Source organism: Malaya genurostris, chromosome 3 (assembly GCF_030247185.1).
Source record: "Malaya genurostris strain Urasoe2022 chromosome 3, Malgen_1.1, whole genome shotgun sequence".
Taxonomy (NCBI): Eukaryota; Metazoa; Arthropoda; class Insecta; order Diptera; family Culicidae; genus Malaya; species Malaya genurostris.
The window spans coordinates 159,038,395-159,057,329 of NC_080572.1; the positions used below are offsets into that span (position 1 = coordinate 159,038,395).

The 18,935-nt window shown below is 37.0% G+C and overlaps 1 protein-coding gene across 2 annotated transcripts in view; it reads right to left on the reverse strand.

Annotated features, from left to right (window-relative positions):
• Positions 1-18,935, reverse strand: part of LOC131439392 (GTP-binding protein RAD) — a 191,218-nt gene that overhangs the window by 46,094 nt on the left and 126,189 nt on the right. For both annotated transcript variants that reach the window (XM_058610337.1, XM_058610335.1), the window contains 2 exons: positions 3,631-3,849; positions 3,474-3,559 (listed from right to left, as the gene is read on the reverse strand). In XM_058610337.1, coding sequence (XP_058466320.1) covers positions 3,474-3,559; positions 3,631-3,849 — 305 coding nt within the window. The remainder of the gene's footprint in view (positions 1-3,473; positions 3,560-3,630; positions 3,850-18,935) is intronic.

An 18,935-nucleotide genomic window follows, 5' to 3' on the forward strand; every position in this document is an offset into this window, starting at 1 on the left:
AGACGAATGTATTCTCAAACTCTCTCAACTACTAATAAAACTGCTCGAATAATAACGTTGATCGATTTATACTTCATGTACAGTGAAGCTCACTTAACTTGTCTTCTGATATATACAATTGTGCATCAACAGTCGGTTTGTTCGAAAAGCTAGTTTCAATTCAAGCAAGAACGATTGCATCAGCTTCTGATGGTTTGCATTGAAGAGAAAGAAAACAAGAAACGAAAAGTGGACAACATTATATAAAATCAGCCGTTCTAATGACTCTAAATGTTATCTAGAGAACTATTAAAATTACTTCTTTGAAATTCGAAGGTAGAAATCATCAGTTTTTCGTTTCGTCTATTTTTAGTCAATAAAAATGACTTTATTAACTCTGGTTGTCACACGATTGTAGCTTGAATTTTCTCCGTCTAATCAAAATCGAAATTCTTTTCCATAACATTTGTTTATATTGTTATTCTTATCAATACTTGCTTTTGTGTAGATAGTTCTCTTGAAGGTTTTCTCTTCGAAAATAAATAAATCAATAGAATGAATAATGGTTCATAATATTTTCAGCTTTCTAACAAAAAAGTTATTTGCAAATCATGTGCCATTTTCTTATGCATTCAAATAATAAAATAGATTGAAAACCGTTTCGAGAAACAATTATTATGAGACTGACACAAAGAGCACGCATCTTCACTCTGAATAGCAAGATAAAATAAGTCTGTATACCAAGGGGAGAGTCGCTTAACACGAACTATATTGTGCCTCTAAAAAAACACGTGATATACTGTGAGTCTAATGTCGTTTTCGTTTTTAAATTGCACTACACTGGTGTAGCGAAAGCTGCACTGAAACCGTTCGTTTTTACCAATTGCACTACACCAGTGCTACACTTTTTCTGCACTGATACCACTGGTGTAGCACTCATCAAAAGTTTGGTGTAGCTCTGTGCAATGGAATCGTTTATTGTAGTCAATGGTTACTGTTTATGTTTTCGTCATTTTTGTTCGTTTATTCATACCTCAGTGTAGCACTGCACCGGTGTAGTGCAAATTAAAAACGAAAACGCCATAAGTGTGCAACTCTGTGCCCCATGAAACAGCTACTTGTCAAAATTGAGCCCTTTGTGTGCCGCAACAGTGCAACTGTATGGAAACGGAAGTGCCAATATTGATAAATGCACCAACGCATTGTGCTAATGTGTGATTGGCACATTGTTCTAAGTGTCCTCCCCTTGCCGTATACTCACAGCTATGATTACATTAAAAACCTGTTTTAATCCACCTAGTGGTGTAATGATGCGTTTCTCAGGTTTGTCCATAAACTAGTATACACACTAAGAAAAATTTACATCTTTATAGATGCACATAAATGGAGCGTCGCGATTCACTTACATTCACAATTCTAAGCATGTACAGATGAGTCATATCAGTAACTTCACAGTTAATGTAGCTTAAGCTTACATCGATACAGACGCAAAGTTTATTTTTACATGTTAGGAGATGTAATATTGTGTCTTGGAGGAAACGAAAAGAGGTACTTTTGAAATCGGAATCTGGGAACCGGCAGTTCAGAAGTTGGTTCGAGAAAAGTGACTTCCATTTTTAAGTTTATGGCTACAATCTTTGGTCATTCATCAGATTCCCAAGAACAAGGAATGTTTGGCAGTCTACTGAAAATACTGACGATAGTTTTTAAGGCAAGCTTAGAAATAGTTTTTAAGGCAAGCTTAAAAATTATTTTACTTTTTATTTCCGGTGCTTCCGGAATCAGAAAACGAGAACAAGAATAGCCGAAATCGAGTTGTTTAGTTTTCTATTGACAATGGCTACCAATTGGAATAGTTTCGAGGTAAGTTAAGAACTTTTTTTACGTTTTCTGTTTCACCGCTTCAAGTGACGGTATCCAATTTTTAACACACTTCACCATATAATTCCGGAACCTGAGGTCCGATCCAGATGAAATTTGGAAGTTTTGTAAGAGACCATGAGACCTTTAATTTGAATCTAAGTATGTTGAAATTGGTCACGCCATTTCTGAGAAAAGTGAGAAAGTAATTTAAAATAAGATTTCTTTTTGATTCAACCAATATTGTTTTCGATTTGCATATATTCAAGTAGTGGAAAAATTAGTTGAATTGAATGCTGTCAAATGCCGGAGACAGCTGAAGGCAAAACAATAATCGCAATGCACGATCAACAATTTATTTAGTTGAAATCTTTTCGCGTCGCTTCAAAATGTCAATGAAAACAACATCGATGGTTAAAGCGTTTGAAAAAATTGTGTTTATTCGATTTGAAGAAATTTATGATTCCATAACAAGTGTTTATCGAACAGAGGTGTTGTGATAAAGTTTACCTTGTTTAAGATTAAAATAAGTTGGTGACAAATTGGAAAACGTTTACTGATTTGGTGTTACAATGGTTACCCTGTAACTCCGGAACCGGAAGTCGGATCAAAATAAAATTCAGGAACTTTGTATCTCTCATTTCATTCTAAGTTTGTGAGAATCGGTTCAGCCATCTCTGAGAAAAGTAAGTGCACTTATTTTCTTTTTTTGCACATATCACCCTGTAATTCCGGAATCGGAAGTCGGATTCGAATAAAATTCAGGAACTTTGTGTGGAATTTGAATCTTAGTTCATGAAAATCGGTTTAGTCATCTCCGAGAGAGGTGAGTGCAAAATAATATAAAACCTACTTGTATTGTGTAATGGGGAAAAGAAACTTATATACTACCTTACTAACTCATACAGAGAGCGAATCGATTAAATTGAAGATTGCATCGATTTTTCTCGGAATTTGCTTATAATATTATGTGGAATTACATCTAATGGTTCTATATTTGTGAGTCTGTGTAACTCATTTGTACTAAACCAGGGAAGACGCTTCAAAATCATTTTCAGAATTTTATTCTGAATCCTTTGAAGCGTTTTCTTTCTGGTGGAACAACAACTTGACCAAATTGGTACTACATAAAGCATGGCTGGTCTGAAAATTTGTTTATAAATTAACAATGTTTTTTTAGACAAAGCTTAGAATTTCTGTTTATAAGAGGATATAAACATTTAATATATTTATTACACTTTGCCTGAATTTCTTCAGTGTGATCCTTGAAAGTGAGTTTTTTGTCATACGTTAAACCTAAGTATTTAGCTAGATCAGACCATGTCAATTCCAAGCTATTCAATTTGAGAATGTGATTATTATTTGGTTTAAGAAAAGAAGCTGTTGGATTATGAGGAAAGATAATTAATTGCGTTTTTGCTGCATTTGGTTTAATTTTCCATTTTGACAGATAATCACTGAAAATATTTAAACTTTTTTGTAGGCGACTGCTGATCACTCTTAGATTTCTACCTGTGGCTAACAGACTTGTGTCGTCACAGTATAAAGATTTCTGACAACCAACGGGTAGATTTGGAAGATCAGAAGTGAAAATATTATACAAGATTGGAGCTACAAGTGTGTTGTTAGTTTACCTTATTATCGGCATTATCTGTAACGAATCTTAATTCAGATTCATCTCCATTTAGTATTATAGAGATGTTTTGTTGACCAGGAGATTCTGCAAAGAGATGCGGTTTTATCTAGTTACTAAATGATCGTTACAAAAACTTATGCTGCGGTAGTACCTACCCCGAGTATCGTAAGCGTTAATACACTCTGAAGTTCGAAACTGTGACAATAGAGCTCCTTTGCCGACACCTGCTGCACCGATCATTGCTACTTGAAATGAATCGATTGGTCCACTGTTGGGGGGCAGAATTTCCTCCGGAGCGTACATTGGACTACTGGGAGCTAAACTATTGCTTCTCGATCTTCGTCTTCGAAACGAGTCTCCCCGATTCACTATGCCTGATATGATATTATATAATAAATAATGAAATGAGTTATGATTCTAGTGATGCGTTTTAAGTGTAAATAAAATTCAGCATTTTTTTATAACAGATCTAATATTTCTATTTGAAATGTATGTCGGTTTATGCATTAAAAACATTAAACTAAACCAGCAAAGCATTGTTCACTCTAACATTCATTTACGAAGCCTTTTTGCCTTTCGCATATAGAAAGGTTACACAGCAAAAATAATGAAATTTACAGGTGACGCAAATCTACATATGACTTAATTCATAGAACGTAATCCGTGAAACGACTGAATTTTACAAGAATGATATAAATATTCGCCCGTTTGACAAGCAAACGTGTAAATTTACATGTTTTAGCACTTAAAAGTATGTCAAAATGAATTAAATATAAGTTATATTTATTGCAAATTTTGAGTTATTTTTACCGCTCATATATGTCGGTATTAGGAGATGTAAATTTACTCGATTTTTTCTAGGTGTGTATGCAATCATTTTTTTATATATATATGTAACATTTTTGTGAAATAACTTTCTTTTCTCAGAGATTTCTGAATTATTATGAACAAGATGATTAGAGTAACATTTCCGATTCCAAGATTTATTTTTCATAAATGACCATGTTAAGGGCTGTTTTTCCCTTGAAAATTGTTCATGTATTTCTTTAGTTTGTAGATCTTTCTAGTAAATTAATAGTCTCTCTTCAGTCATTCAAAGTGACGAAGCATAGAATGTAAACATTCTTCGGGACTGTGATGAAAACTTTTCGAACTCATTCATTCTTTCAGTTTCCGGTTTCAAAATCACCGGAAATAGTGGTCCTATAACCCCAAACGCAGATCACTCTGATTGCTCATAGATAACTTATCCATCTTACTTATCTTTACCTAACCCGCGACGAGGGTTTTGAGGTAGTCAGGCACATATCAGTCACCATGTTCAACTGGATGAATATAAAAAAAAATCATGGTCGAAAATCGATCACTGCGTCTTGTGACTGACACAAAACTAGAGGTCGTGGTGAGTGCCTTCCACCAATAGCAGTAACAACATACCTTCTGCGTGGTATGCTCAACTGGCAGCAGTAACCAGTGCGGTTAAATTTCATTTTCAATCGAATAATATAAGATGAAAATGAAATTTATGGCCGCTGACCGTCAGTGTATTCCTACTAATTCATTTGACTCTTGCTGTCATTTTCAAGTGAAGCTCCCAGAATTCAACGTCAGTTGAATAATCGTACCTAGTCATTTGAAGTTTTGCTTGCTCAGTTTCAAGTGCCAAGAAGTCTAGCTGCTTCATTGTCTTCGCTCTTGGTAGTAAGCAGGTTCGAACGAATAGAATTATCAATGGAATAAAGCATTAAAAATGAAAACTGAAGGAGGATACAAATAATTTATGTGTATTCTGTGATTGATATTTCAGCTATCTGATTAGTCTGTTATCTATTATCTTGAACCAATTCGAATGTTTACATGAACCTCATTTGAAGGCCGCTCTCACACTATTGAAAGAGATATTTTGTTAATTCAAGGGATCAACTGACGGTGATTAAACTGAGCCTCGATTGAAGAGAAACGAGTGATGAACTGAATGCTGCCCGTTCGGGCCGTCAGCAAATATTGTGTGTGTCAGAGAGTGAAGTTTACTGCAGTGGAGAGATCGTCAATGTGTTCCACATTCAGTTTTAATTGAATTGAATGAAGTTTTACTGCACTGGCAGCAACAACAGATTATGAGAAATCGCATTCAGCTTCTGAATACTGGATCAGGATTTATGATTGGATTCTAGAACAAAATCCTAAAACTGAACTTCGGAACTAAATTTAGAACATGGACTCTGGTTCACCTGAATTCCGAGCTCAATTTGAGGTTTAGAACTTAGTTTCAGAGTTCAATTCCAGATTACAGGTTCAGAAATTAAAACTATAATTCTGTAACTGAATCCTATTTCTGGAACTGGTTTCTAGACTATAACTGAATTTAGTTCCTTAATTTATATTCAGAGTTTGAATCCAGAACTCTGATTTAAGATGTGAATTTTAGATCGAGAATCTGAAAGTAAATGTTAGATCTGATCTCTGAACTTGAGTTTTGGAACTGACTCCTGAACCAAAATTTTATTGAAAATTTATGAACACCGTTTCATAATTAAACTCCTGAATTTAGTTCCAGAATTTAATTCCTAAATCCAGTTTTAGGATTCAATTCCAGAATTCGGAATCTGTTCGCTGAAACTAAATTCGGAAATTGGGTTCCTTTATTCATGTTCAAAATTCAGTTTATTTGTTTATTTGTGAGCAGGGAAAAGCCCGTTGGAGATTAAATTTGTCAATCTCTCTCTCCAGCAGGCATAAAACCTCCTCATTATTTATATCAACAGATTACAATGATCCAACAGATACATTAGGCTCAACACTAGAATTAAAACTAACAGTTAAAACAAAATTTATAACGCTAAACTAGTTGAAGACACCACGCGTAACAGATTAGTAATAGTGCTCTTGCTAAAAAGGTGAGAGAGTGGAGAAGAGACAAATGGTATACAAGGGTAGGCGGAGGGGATGCTAAACGAACGCAAACGAACAACGGGGTTAGAATCAGCATGTAGATCTAATTAGTTATCAAAAAGATGTTGGATGACAGAAAAAACGACGGGGTTAAAAACAGCATATAGATCTAATTAGTTATCAAAACGATGTAAGATGACAGAAAAAAACGACCGGGTTAGAATCAGCATGTAGATCTAATTAATGATAAAACAAAATAGATGGTGGAAGACAGAAAAAAGACGAAAGAACGACCGGGTTAATTTAGGCGAGCGAATTAGTTAGTTTACATGTCTTACAATATAAGACTTCGATTAAACTGAATTACTTTACAAATAGCTGTATTGTATTTGCTTGTAAAATTGCCCTAGCTCAACAACTAGATAGATAAGGAATTACGGAACAATCGCTTTATTGCATTTCGGGATAGATGAAAATCAAAACCATCGGAGCAACTATTGAATAAACGACACATACTAGAAAAAGGCTCATTATACCCGTAGTTGGTTCTAGCAGCGGGAATTCTAAGAAACGGGTGTGAACGAAGACTGCGAAGATGAATGTCGAAATTGACCAACCGTAAGAGATCAGCACAATCGATACGCGATTGAATTAAGTCCGCTATGAAAACGGCCTTGTGAACATTCCTTCGAACAGACAGCAGATCCAAGTCAATAAGGCGGCAGCGATCCACGTAGCTTGGAAGGTTAAATGGATCGCTCCACGGTAGATTGCGAAGAGCGATGCATATTCGAGGATTGACCGGACCAGTGCACAATAAAGGGCTTTTAAGCAGTGTATGTTACAAAAACTTTTAGCAATTCGAAACATAAAACCTAAGAGTTTGGAAGCCTTTGAAATTACGTAATCGACGTGGTTCTTGAAATCAAGTTTACTGTCTAAGATTACTCCTAGGTCTTTCACAAACGATTCACGTTTGAGAATGCTTTGCGAGAGGTTGTAGTCATACAAAATTACTGAGCGCTTTCGGGAGAAGGATATGACGGAACATTTGGAGGCATTCAGTACCATCCTGTTGACATGACACCATTTTGCGAAGGCATCAAGTTGAGCTTGTAGAAAGCAAGCGTCATCTAGACCATTTATCAGATGATATAGTTTGAAATCATCAGCGAATGATAGCTTGAAACATTTTACGGTGAAGTTGAGATCGTTGAGATAGAGTAAAAATATGAACGGTCCTAAATGACTTCCTTGAGGAACTCCAGAACTAACAGCAAAGTGTGTTGTTATCCTGTTTCCTATTTTCACAGACATCTCACGACCAGTTAGATATGACTGCATCCATTTCAGTAGAGCACCATTAAAGCCAAGCCTGTCAAGTTTGGCTATTGCTATTTGATGATGTATTTTATCAAACGCTGCCGTGAAATCAGTGTAAATTGCGTCGACCTGCTTGCGTGATTGTAGGGAACGGATGATAAATGAAGTGAAGGATACTAAATTTGTAGATGTTGATCGTTTAGTTCTAGAACTTCTACATTCTAAAATGATTTCAATTTCATAATTCTAAAGCTAAAATCATGCACTCGGAGCCTGTTCCATATTTCGTTGTTAGTTGAATTGAATTCAGTTTCATGCGATGATAAGTGTTTGGAATTTCTATGCAAATACAGAAAATAACGTAAAAAAACTTTTTAACTTTGCTCAAAACTAATCCAATTTAATTTGTAGGTCATGTTAAGTGAAGCCTTTTAGAAAAATATATGAGAATATAAGGGATATGAGAATGGCATCATTACACAACTGGGTGCATTAAAACAGGTTTCCACGGAGTATTCTCAAATTCCCCAAAACGGGTTTTTACGAAGTGAATTCCAAGTAACGTAAAAATGTTTACGAACCTACATGTATATGTAAGCAATTTCAGAAACTGATCACGGAAACGGTGACAAAATGGGGATCGTTTTTCACCGATTTGGAAAAAAACTTCCCACACTTTTTTAGAATGCCAAACCGTTTGCTTGGTAGGGATGGAGAGACCGATACATCTCAAGACTGTTTAGCGTATGTATTTCTGCATGCCTTTTCTTCAAATCGTTGTATCTCGGTAAAATACAGAAGACAAAATATGCACTGTGAATAAGTTGAATAGTTTTGATGAATTAAAAATTTAACCGAAAAAAGTAAAATTAAAAATATGATGTCTTTATTTTTATTTAATAGTTATATTTTAAACATAAATTAAAAGTTAATTTAATTAGAGTCAGTTCAAAAACGAATCATTCTCAAGTAAACAGTTTACAAACTTATCATGGCTAACGAGCAACAGACAAAGAAATGATGAAATTAGATCAAACATCGAAAAATGAAAATTTTGCGAAAAACATTACATTGTGAAAAAAGGTCAGCCAGCAGCTAGGGTAGAATTTCACTCGGCTTATGTTCAGTATCACGCACATGTTCAGCGCTATTTCATGTGTTGTTAAAGCGCGTTTGTGTTGTTAAAGCGCGTTCTACACATGTTCCAGAGTAGTGTAATTGATAGATCATCTCCACGGTAAAAAGAAGGAGTTTTAGTCTTAGTTCTAGCTCTTCCTCTGGACGTTACTTTTTCGCAACATTTTTCTCAATTTCATTCATTTTCATCTTTTCTCTCCGTATGTTACTTGTTAGTAGAGAACAGTATACAATAATTATATAATCAATTTCCTAATGGGCTCTAGCCACAACTTGTTTAAACGGCGCAAATCAAAGTCCCATTTCTTATGTCTAAATATCTCGAGAATGGATACTTCAATGAGAAAGATCATTATTTGCAAATTTGTTTTATTTGTCAGTAGAATCATATTCTTGTGTTTAAATTACTAATGAAATGTCTGTAAATTGTTTTAGCAATAGCTTCTCCATTTTGCAATTTACAAAAATCAAATTAACATCGAATGTGGCCCTTGAGTAAAAGTTCAAAATAAAATTATTAAAACACTTTTAAGAAATGTTTTATTTTATTTATTTCAGTTTTTCGGATGTTTTTCAAATTACTAAAAAAGTATTCATCTTTTTTCAGTGTATTTTTCAGAATACTAAATTCATTCCCTACAACTTTGGCTTGGTTACCATTTTTAAACAATTTACAATTTCCGAACTACAACTTTTTGAAGAAAATGCATTCAAAAATACACACGTCCTTTTAAAAATGCAGTTTTGATTCGAATTGATCTCCCCATTCGTGCGAAACCAATCCAATGGTTTGTACGCAAAGTTTCATTCAAATCGGAGTATGTGAAGTCTGATGACTTGCATTTTCTCTATTTGAACGGGTGGATATTTGCCTATGTTCCTACACAGAGCATTATTTTGAAGTCTCTTGACAATTTCTTGAGCAAAACTACCTGTCTCTCCAGCTTGGAGCACATAAAAATTGCGTAAACTGAAACGCATGAGAAAATTATTCGTTGGAGTTTTTTCGAGTAATTCTACATCGCCTAATGAAACGAACGATGCTGCTTTAAATGTACATCCGATTTGTTTGATATGGATATTTTCTCCGTTACTCCTCACTTGATTGAACATTGCGCTCCTGTTTACCTGGTCTATATGGCATACCCGTCGTTTTGTGTCGCTGCATATCGTCCATATCTGGAACACTAAGTGTTATTTTCAACGGATCGTTCGAGTAAGGCAGATTCCCTCGCATATAGAACAGTCCTATATATGTCCCGTTTTCAAAAATGGTGACCGACGAAATGTAGCCATTTATCGAGGAATAACCAGCCATTATCAAATATCACAGGATAGGAAATGTATTAATAGGGATGAGAGAAGATCTAGGACATGTCTTGGTAAACAATACGATCTCAAAAAAAAAACGTCGATCGAAAAGATAAACTTCCAGAATTCTTAAAACTACAGACAGCCGACTGTCAAGAAATCTTGCACATCATATTTTTGTCAATTTTTCTACTTTTGTCTTTACGATGAATAAGTAATTCATAATATATCGACCGATTGAACTATTATACATAACGCTCGTTTATTATTTTGATGAAAAATAGTACATTTTGCGTAAAAAATTTAAAAAAGTACAGTACATCGGTTTTGAAAAAACAGTACATTTTACAGTACACATTTTATCTAATAATAGTTAGTAAAAATAAAAACAAAATTATCAGATGACTTATTTTCATAATCTTAATAGTTTCCCTTTTTGAATCTATTTTTAAGTTTAATTTAAACGAAATAAATGCACGAAATAATCTTCGGATTAGATTTAGTGTATTCTTTGATTTTGGTGGAGACAATTTTATTTTGTTTTAAATCAACAAAATTTAGCAAAATTGTTTTGACACGCTCTGAACAAATGAAAAACCCTTGATGAAAACGAAAGAAGGAGACAAATATATTTACTGTTTGCATGTAGGGAAGACCGGGCGAAAATGATAACTTTTGGTCTTGTGCAGAAAATAGTGCAAAAAGTAATATTTTCACTCGGAATGTTAATCTGGATTTGGTTTTAGGTACATATCCCCACTTATACTGGCGCAATCTGGCTCTGAGTGCACAAACCTCGAAATCGAACATCTTAAAATGGGTGGGGCGAAATTAGCCAGTCTCATCATTTTGATACAGGAAACAATCATACATAGCCAAATATTATGTGTAAATTTAATTTTTTGATCTTATTCATATTTTGCAACTGTTTTGTACATTAAAAATATCATTACATCTTAAAATGACTGATTTTTTTTAAAGAAATATGAAAAATGATCAGAGAAATATATATGAAATAAAATGCAATTGCATTTGAGTTACGACCAAAATTTAAGTGAATAAAAAACGTTTCACTTGTAATCTAATTCACTGCCTGACTCAGGGAAACAATGCACGCATGTAAAAATGTTGTCGCTTGACCGCTAAATCTGGATGAGCATTCAATGAAAATTTTGTAGCATTGATTTCTACGCCATTTTTTTATAATAAAATTTTTATTTGGCTCATTTGCTTTAGCCTAAAGTAGCCGATTGTCTTGTTGTTATAGGAGAAGAAGGGATGCCGTATTAAGCGGACGGCATACCTCCCTGGAGTTGGTAAAGGAATATGAGTGGGGTGGGATCTACAAAATATTGATTTTGAATTAAAATACATCATTCGATTGTGGCACAATTTTTTTAGAGTTTTTTGGATCTTCACGTTCTTCAGATTGTAACGAGAGAGTGCTCTGACGTTGATATGGCGTATTTTGGGTAGTTTTCAGCAACTCAGTCAGTTCAAAACAGGTGCACGCTCCGAATCATCGTTTATACAGGTCATACTTTCAGCAGCGTAAAAATAGTGCGATAGAGCTGTAGACGAGAGAGAGATAGGGAGAGTACTAAATTTGGGCATTGATAGTTTTCAAGATGTTATAAATTAGAGTCATACAGGGAAGTTTTCGAGTACCCAAGACGTTGCGGACTGGTACGAAGGGTGGTATACCTCGGGCCTGAAGGGAACCTATGAGTTGGGACCTGGCATCACAATACTCGACACACATCCAAACAACATGCTCGATGTCATGATAACCCTCACCGCAAACGCAGACACCACTTTCGGCGAGCCCCACACGACGGAGATGCCCGCTGAACATATAATGATTAGACCTTGACATTACATGAATAAAGTCTCGGCTCACATCTAACCCCCAGAACTAAGCTTTCGTCGATACCTGTGGAATTATTGAGTGTAACCATCTTCCCAGAGTTTAACTATTCCATGTATTTTGCCAGCAGGCTAGAGTTTTCTGACGACAGCAAAAATTCATTGAAGCAGATTGGTCTTTCACAGATAACACCTTCTAGTGCACCCACCTTGGCTAACGAGTCCGCCCTCTCATTGCCCTGTATGGAACAATGTGAGGGGACCCAAGCCAAGGTAATGTGGTATGATTTTGCAGATAAAGCACTCAATTGTTCCCGTATTTTTCCCAGGAAATACGGTGAGTGCTTTCCAGATTTCATTGAATGGAGAGCCTCAATGAAGCTGAGTCTGTCCAACACAATGAAGTAGTGATCTGTGGGCAGAGTGTCAATGATCTCAAGGGTATACTGAATTGCAACTAGCTCTGCGACGTATACTGAAGCCGTATCACACAGTTTATAGGAAGCGGTGAAATTGACACTGAATATACCGAAGCCAGTGGACCCGTCGAGATATGATCCGTCAGTGTAAAACATTTTATTACTTTTCTTTAAATATATTATTAAATTTTTTTGGGATCTCTTGAGGGCGTACACGATCCGGGATTCCACGAATTTCTTCTATCATGGATGTGTCGAAAAACACAGTAGAATTAGAAGTGTCCAAAAAATGAACACGGTTGGGAACAAACGAAGAAGGATTTATTTTCTGAGCCATGTAGTCAAAATACAAGGACATAAGACAGGTTTGTGAATTAAGCTCGACAAGCTTTTTAAAGTATTCAATCACCATCGGATTCAAGATGTCGCATCGGATAAGCAATCGATATGAGAGATCCCAGAATCTGTTTTTCAACGGTAAGACGCCCGCCAGCACTTCAAGACTCATCGTATGAGTTGATTGCTTGCAACCAACGTGATCAGGTCTCCTGGGTGAAAGCTCCACCAAGTTCCGGTTATTGTACGAAGGAAATTGATTTTCTGTAGGCATTTTCGTTTCAGATACCTAATGTGACATCCCCAGGTGCCTTTGGAGTCGAATCAAACACCGAGATATTTAAATGTGAAGGCCTGAGCTATGATTTCACCTCTTAGTTGAAGCTGTAGTTGTGCTGGTTCTCGCTTCCTTGAAAATACAATCAGCTCAGTTTTCTCCGTAGAGAACTCGATACCCATTTGAAGAGCCCAGTTGACAAGTTGTCGAGGGTATCTTCAATGGTCCTTGGAGATCGGCAGCTTTGGGTCCTATAATGGACACAACGCTGTCGTCGGCAAGCTGCCTTAGCGTGCAAGATGTGTTGATAAATTCATGAATATTTTTCACGTAAAAATTGTATAAAAAGGGGGCTTAAGCATGAGCCTTGAGGAAGACCCATGTAGCTGAATCGTTTTATCGAGAAATCACCATGCGCAAAATGCATGTGTTTCTTGGACAATAGATTATACGAAAAGTTGTTTAAGTTAAAGTTAAAGTTAAAGTCCCCTAAAACCAGCCGCGGTGAAGGAAGAATTATTATTATTATATCGTTTATTTATCCCCGGTTTCAACCTAAGTGAAGGAAGAAGATCTATGATGTCTGCAAGCCGACGATGCCCTATCGAGACTCTGGGAGGAATAGATCCTTGCCTTTAATATTAATTTAGCAAGCAACAACTTCAATTTCCGGTGTCGAGGGGGGGTTAATACGATAAAATGAATAGCACTTTTTGATCCCTAAAAGTACTCCTCCATAAGAGTCTACTCGATCCAGGCGGATTATGTTGAAATTATGGATGTCGAGGTTGATGTTAGAAATCAGCCAAGTTTCGCTCAAGGATAGTACATCGCAGTTACGAGTGTGTATTAAGTGTTTGAAAGAATCAAGTTTTGGGATGATACTTCTGCAATTCCCCTGAAGCACAATGATCATATCTTCGATTCTCATTGGTAACTTATTTATCAAAAGATACAATCGCTGCAAGGAGGGGCCATTGTTCAGTCTACTGTTTTAAAAAGGCGGGTGGGTAATGTCAGAGACATAACTGGATGTCGCGAATACGAATAAAACGGACACTCTTTTTTATACTTCCCAATATCAATTAGTTGATCGATTGTGTGAATTGTGCAAGTTTTGCCTTTTACACCACTAGAATTTGAAACGATACACCTAAACTACAGTACAGATTAGTTACATTAAACATTCTGCACACAAATGTTATCGAAATTCTTTGTGATAAAGTATTGGTAGTTCTGAAAAGAACCATTTATGAAGGCGTTCGTGAAGTCCGATGGATACCATTGACAGCCGATACTGATGTGTTCTGTTGGAGTCTCCTACTTCTTCCGCTTGCGGTAACAAGCTTTGTATTTCGCTTAGAGATTCCTCGATCGCTTGGAGATTCTTCAATCAACACGATGACAACGACAGCCAAATTCTAAATGGCTTCTGCGTCGCTGCTATGCATTTTAAATAGCAAATCAGCAGGAAGTTCTACAAACTGCAACTCTCGGTTTGAAGACCGGAAAGTGAATGAGAGTTGTTACCTGAGCGTTTGAGGTTTTAACCACGCAGAAGGTGCACTCTCCGTCGCTGTTGGTTGATGATATCGCTCCCTCGACGACCGGAAAGCAAATGATAAATCATTTTCACGACGTCTGCTTCCATCCAACACACAAGAAGAAATAATCGATTTTCGACCACGGTTCCCCTTTTATACGCATTCACATGAAGATATGTGCCTGACTACCTCAAAATCGTCGTCCTTGCGCGAAAAAGCCAAGCAAAAGTAAAGAGTTATACGCGTTGTTTTTAAAGTTTTAGAAAACTTCATTTTTGAGTTGTTTGTGGTTATCTCACACTGTTCAAAATAATATCCTAAATTCCTGATCATATTTTTGATGAAATGGCGAAAGAATTATGTTGCTGCCCTTAATACAAGTCGAGATATTCACGATTAAGTTCTGCCCATTCTTCCATATGGCTAATTTTGAAAAGGCACCCCATAGTAAAGTAAGTCGTATTCACTACAAAATGTCCTTACTCTTGGCAGGAGAGCAGTTAGGAGGCTTTTTAGAGGATCAGTAATATTGAAGGCTGTTAATATCCAGTCCACGATATCAGAAAATTTCAATAATCCAGCGTTTGTTTGATTTTCTGGTTGTGATTTGGGATCATTCGGGTTTGCTGATGCCCCTAGAAGTGCTGGGTACTCCTTATCATCTCTAAGTTTTTTGAAACCAGGAGGTGTTTGCTTCGGTTTTGAGTCAGCACTTTTCGTTTTTGTGTTATCATTTTGTGACGAAGAGGACAGTCTGAGGCCTTTACGAGAAAGCTTAGGAGAAGCCAGATTTTGTCTTTTCCTGAAGGTCCTTCGCCTGAGTCGAGATTTCCGAGTAAGAACGTTTAGAGCGTTCTTTCAAGGATCGCTTCAATTTCTCCGCACGCTGTATGTACGTAGGACACACCGATAGATCATGAGGATTCTCCCCGCAGTAGCAACACTTTTCCGCTGCTCTTCTGCAGAGATCGTCCTGATGGGCCTCTCCACATTTGCCGCATCGCAGTTTTTTGCAACAATAGATTGCGTATGCCCTAGCTGTTTACAGCCTGTACAGTGCATTACCCGCGGTACATACAGCCGAACAGTTCGACGAACTCCACTCACTACCAAATAATTTGGAAGTGCAGATCCGGCAAAAGTCACACGAAACGAGTCTGATTGGTAAAATTTACCATCTATCGATAAGGAGTGCAATTGCTTGCACTCCAAAATTTTCACTGGCTGAAAGTCGGGATTTTTCAAACGGCCTACCCCGCTTCATCAGATCTTCGATCGTCAGACTTTCGTCACGGAACGTGGGTCGATCTCCGGTACTCCCTCGTGAACAACTCGCTGGTAGCAATCTCGTTTGCTTGCTTCAGGTCGGACACAACAACGCGTAACTTGTTTGGCGAAACCTTGTCAATTGATTTTATTGCAGAGTAATGTTTTGTCAGGTCCTGTGCAATATTCCTAACTCTAAGAGACTTGGATTTGAGCCGGAAGTATACCACCCACGGATCCCCCGAGCCATCGTCTAGGTAAACTTTTCGATGAGGAGGCAATATCTCAGAGGGAGATGGAGGTATCGGAGGTGAGATGGCGGTATCTCGGATTCAGACTCGGTTTCTAAACGTTCTTCGTTCATTGAAGCTTCGCCTTCCTCCGAGTCATCAATATTCATATTTATAGTACGGGAGTAAAAGAGTCTCCCGCACATGCAATAAGAATGAAAAACAAAAGTGAAAAAAAAAATTAAATAGAAAAAGTTAGAAAAAATACTTAACAGTATGACCCGCAATCTGTTAGGTGAGTTGCTCCTTCAGTTCTTCGTTGTGTCTTAGCGTGACCTTGACTCCGGGTTGTTTGGTTGCTGCGATGCAGGTAGCAAACAATGGAGATATGGTACTGCCCGTTTCTGGTCGAGGATAGCACAATAGCGTCTACTGTCGATACCGATACGAAACCGGTGCACAGACAGAACTCACTTGCGGGGATGCTACTTTATAACACTTTTATGTAATGCTTATACTACAACCTCTGCTGTGATAGGCACCTTCGTCTTACAGATGTCGATTGTTGAAAAACGCGTGTGTTCACTTCGAACATTCGGTTCCGAAATGAAATTTTACGCAATTTGTCCTAGTAATTTCGGCGCGCTCTCTCCAATGTATATTCCCTACGTTTCACGTGTCACTGTTCTTTCTGACGTGTTATATTGCGGCGAATCGAAATTCGATGCGTTAAAGATTTAAAACTCTGTATTAATTCTTTGATATAAAAAATACAGTACATTTTGATGGGAGAATAGAGTATATTTTCATGGGAGAATACAGTACAAATTAAAATACAGTACATTTAAGGGTAAAAAACAGTACGCAGTATTTGGGTCAAAAATACTGTTCGCGAAGAAATCGTTCGCTCTGGAAACTAATTGTAATCAGTAACCATAGTATAAACATAAACAGCAACCCGTCTTCGAAACAATCAGAAAAACCACCTTTAAAAGCAGCCTTTATACGAAGTAAAACCTTTAGTATTAAGTTAGACCTCGAAGCGTTAACACAATAACTAAAAAGATTAACTATCAGCAAGGGTTTTTCTGTTTCCGTTGCTATGACGATGGCACTTGGTTTTTGATCGAGGAAAATATTTCCGTCATTTATCGTTGGAGAAGTTCACCTCCTTGGCCCCGAAAAACGCGTCAAGATGCAAGTCATTTAGAACCGGTAATCGGAGAGAAGAAGAAAATGCCACCGAAGGTACACCATACACCCAAGACAGAGCCCATCGTCAACACTGAGAAGGTAGATTCCAAAGCATGTTTAGTGCATCAGCGTACCAAGATCCAAAATAGAGTAAGCACGATACACCGAACGCTGGAGGAAGCTGATGACGATTCTAGTGAAATAAGGATTGTGGTAACAACCATCGTCAATTTAAGTGCCCGGAATTCAACAAACTGTCAACAACTCAACGAATTGAGAAAGTTAATAAGCGTCGACTAGTTCCGAAAAAATGCCATGGAAACAATACAAGAAGACTTTTAGCATCAATTTTTTTTCGATTTCGAAAATTTCATGTAATTCCCCCTGTGGTGCTTTTTCAAGATCGAAAATTTTCAAACATTAACCGCTGGGCAGCACCCCTTACGCATGTCCGATTTAGCTCAAATTTTTCATGAGGACTTTTTTCGACGTGCTTAAACTTTTGAACAGTAGCGCTTTACGAAACTAGAGGTGATCCCAAAATATTGGCACCCTTATATACATTAGAGCGGTAAAAAACAACGTATTTTGTCGGTTACGTCACTTATACCATTATATCTTCGGAACCAAGAGTCACAGCCATTTGGTCTTCGAACTTGATCAATGGTCCGATAGTAGCTTTCAAACGAGCATAAGTTTGTTCAAATCGGTTCAGCCATCTGTGAGAAAATTGAGCGCGTATAAATATCTTCGAAAAGTGCACACACACAGACATTTTCCGATCTCGTCGAACTTAGTCGATTGGTATATAACACTATGGGTATCCGATGCTCCGTTCAAAAGTAAGTTTTTCCAGCAATTCTAATGCCTTTCTATAGAGAAAGGCAAAACCCTTCTTAGTCCACTTAGTGGAATTTTCATATATCTTGAAAAATCACCATGGGGGAGGGTTAACATGAAATTTTCAAAATCCAAAAAATAATTTCGATGCCAAAAGGCTGCAACGTCGAGATTTAGTGTCATCTCGAAAAAAATTTTTTTTGAAAAAATCGACTTTTTGGGACTTAGAAAAATTATCAAAATTTCCCAGAAAGTTGATTTTTTCAAAATACCATTTTTTTGGAGATTACACTAAATCTCGACTTTTCATGCAGTTTTAAGAGTTTCAGCATCAAAAAAAAATTTCGATTTTGGAAATTTCATGTACTTCCCCCTATGGTGCTTTTTCAAAATCGAAAATTTTCAAACCTCAACCGCCGGGCAGCAGCACCTCTTACGTATGTCCGATTTAGCTCAAATTTTGCATGAGAACATTTTTCGGGATGCTTAAACTTTTGAGCGCTAGCGCTTTACGAAATTAGAAGTGATCCCAAAATATTGGCACCCTTATATGTATAAGAGCGGTAAAAATCAACGTGTTTTGTCGGTTACGTCACTTATACCATCATATCTCCGGAACAAGAAGTCACAGCTGTTTGATCTTTGAACTTGATCAATGGCCCGACAGTAGCTTTCAAACGAGCATAAGTTTGTTCAAATCGGTTCAGCCATCTCTGAGAAAATTGAGCGCGTATAAATATCTTCGAAAAGTGCACACACACAGACATTTTCCGATCTCGTCGAACTGAGTCGAATGGTATATAACACTATGGGTATCCGAGGCTC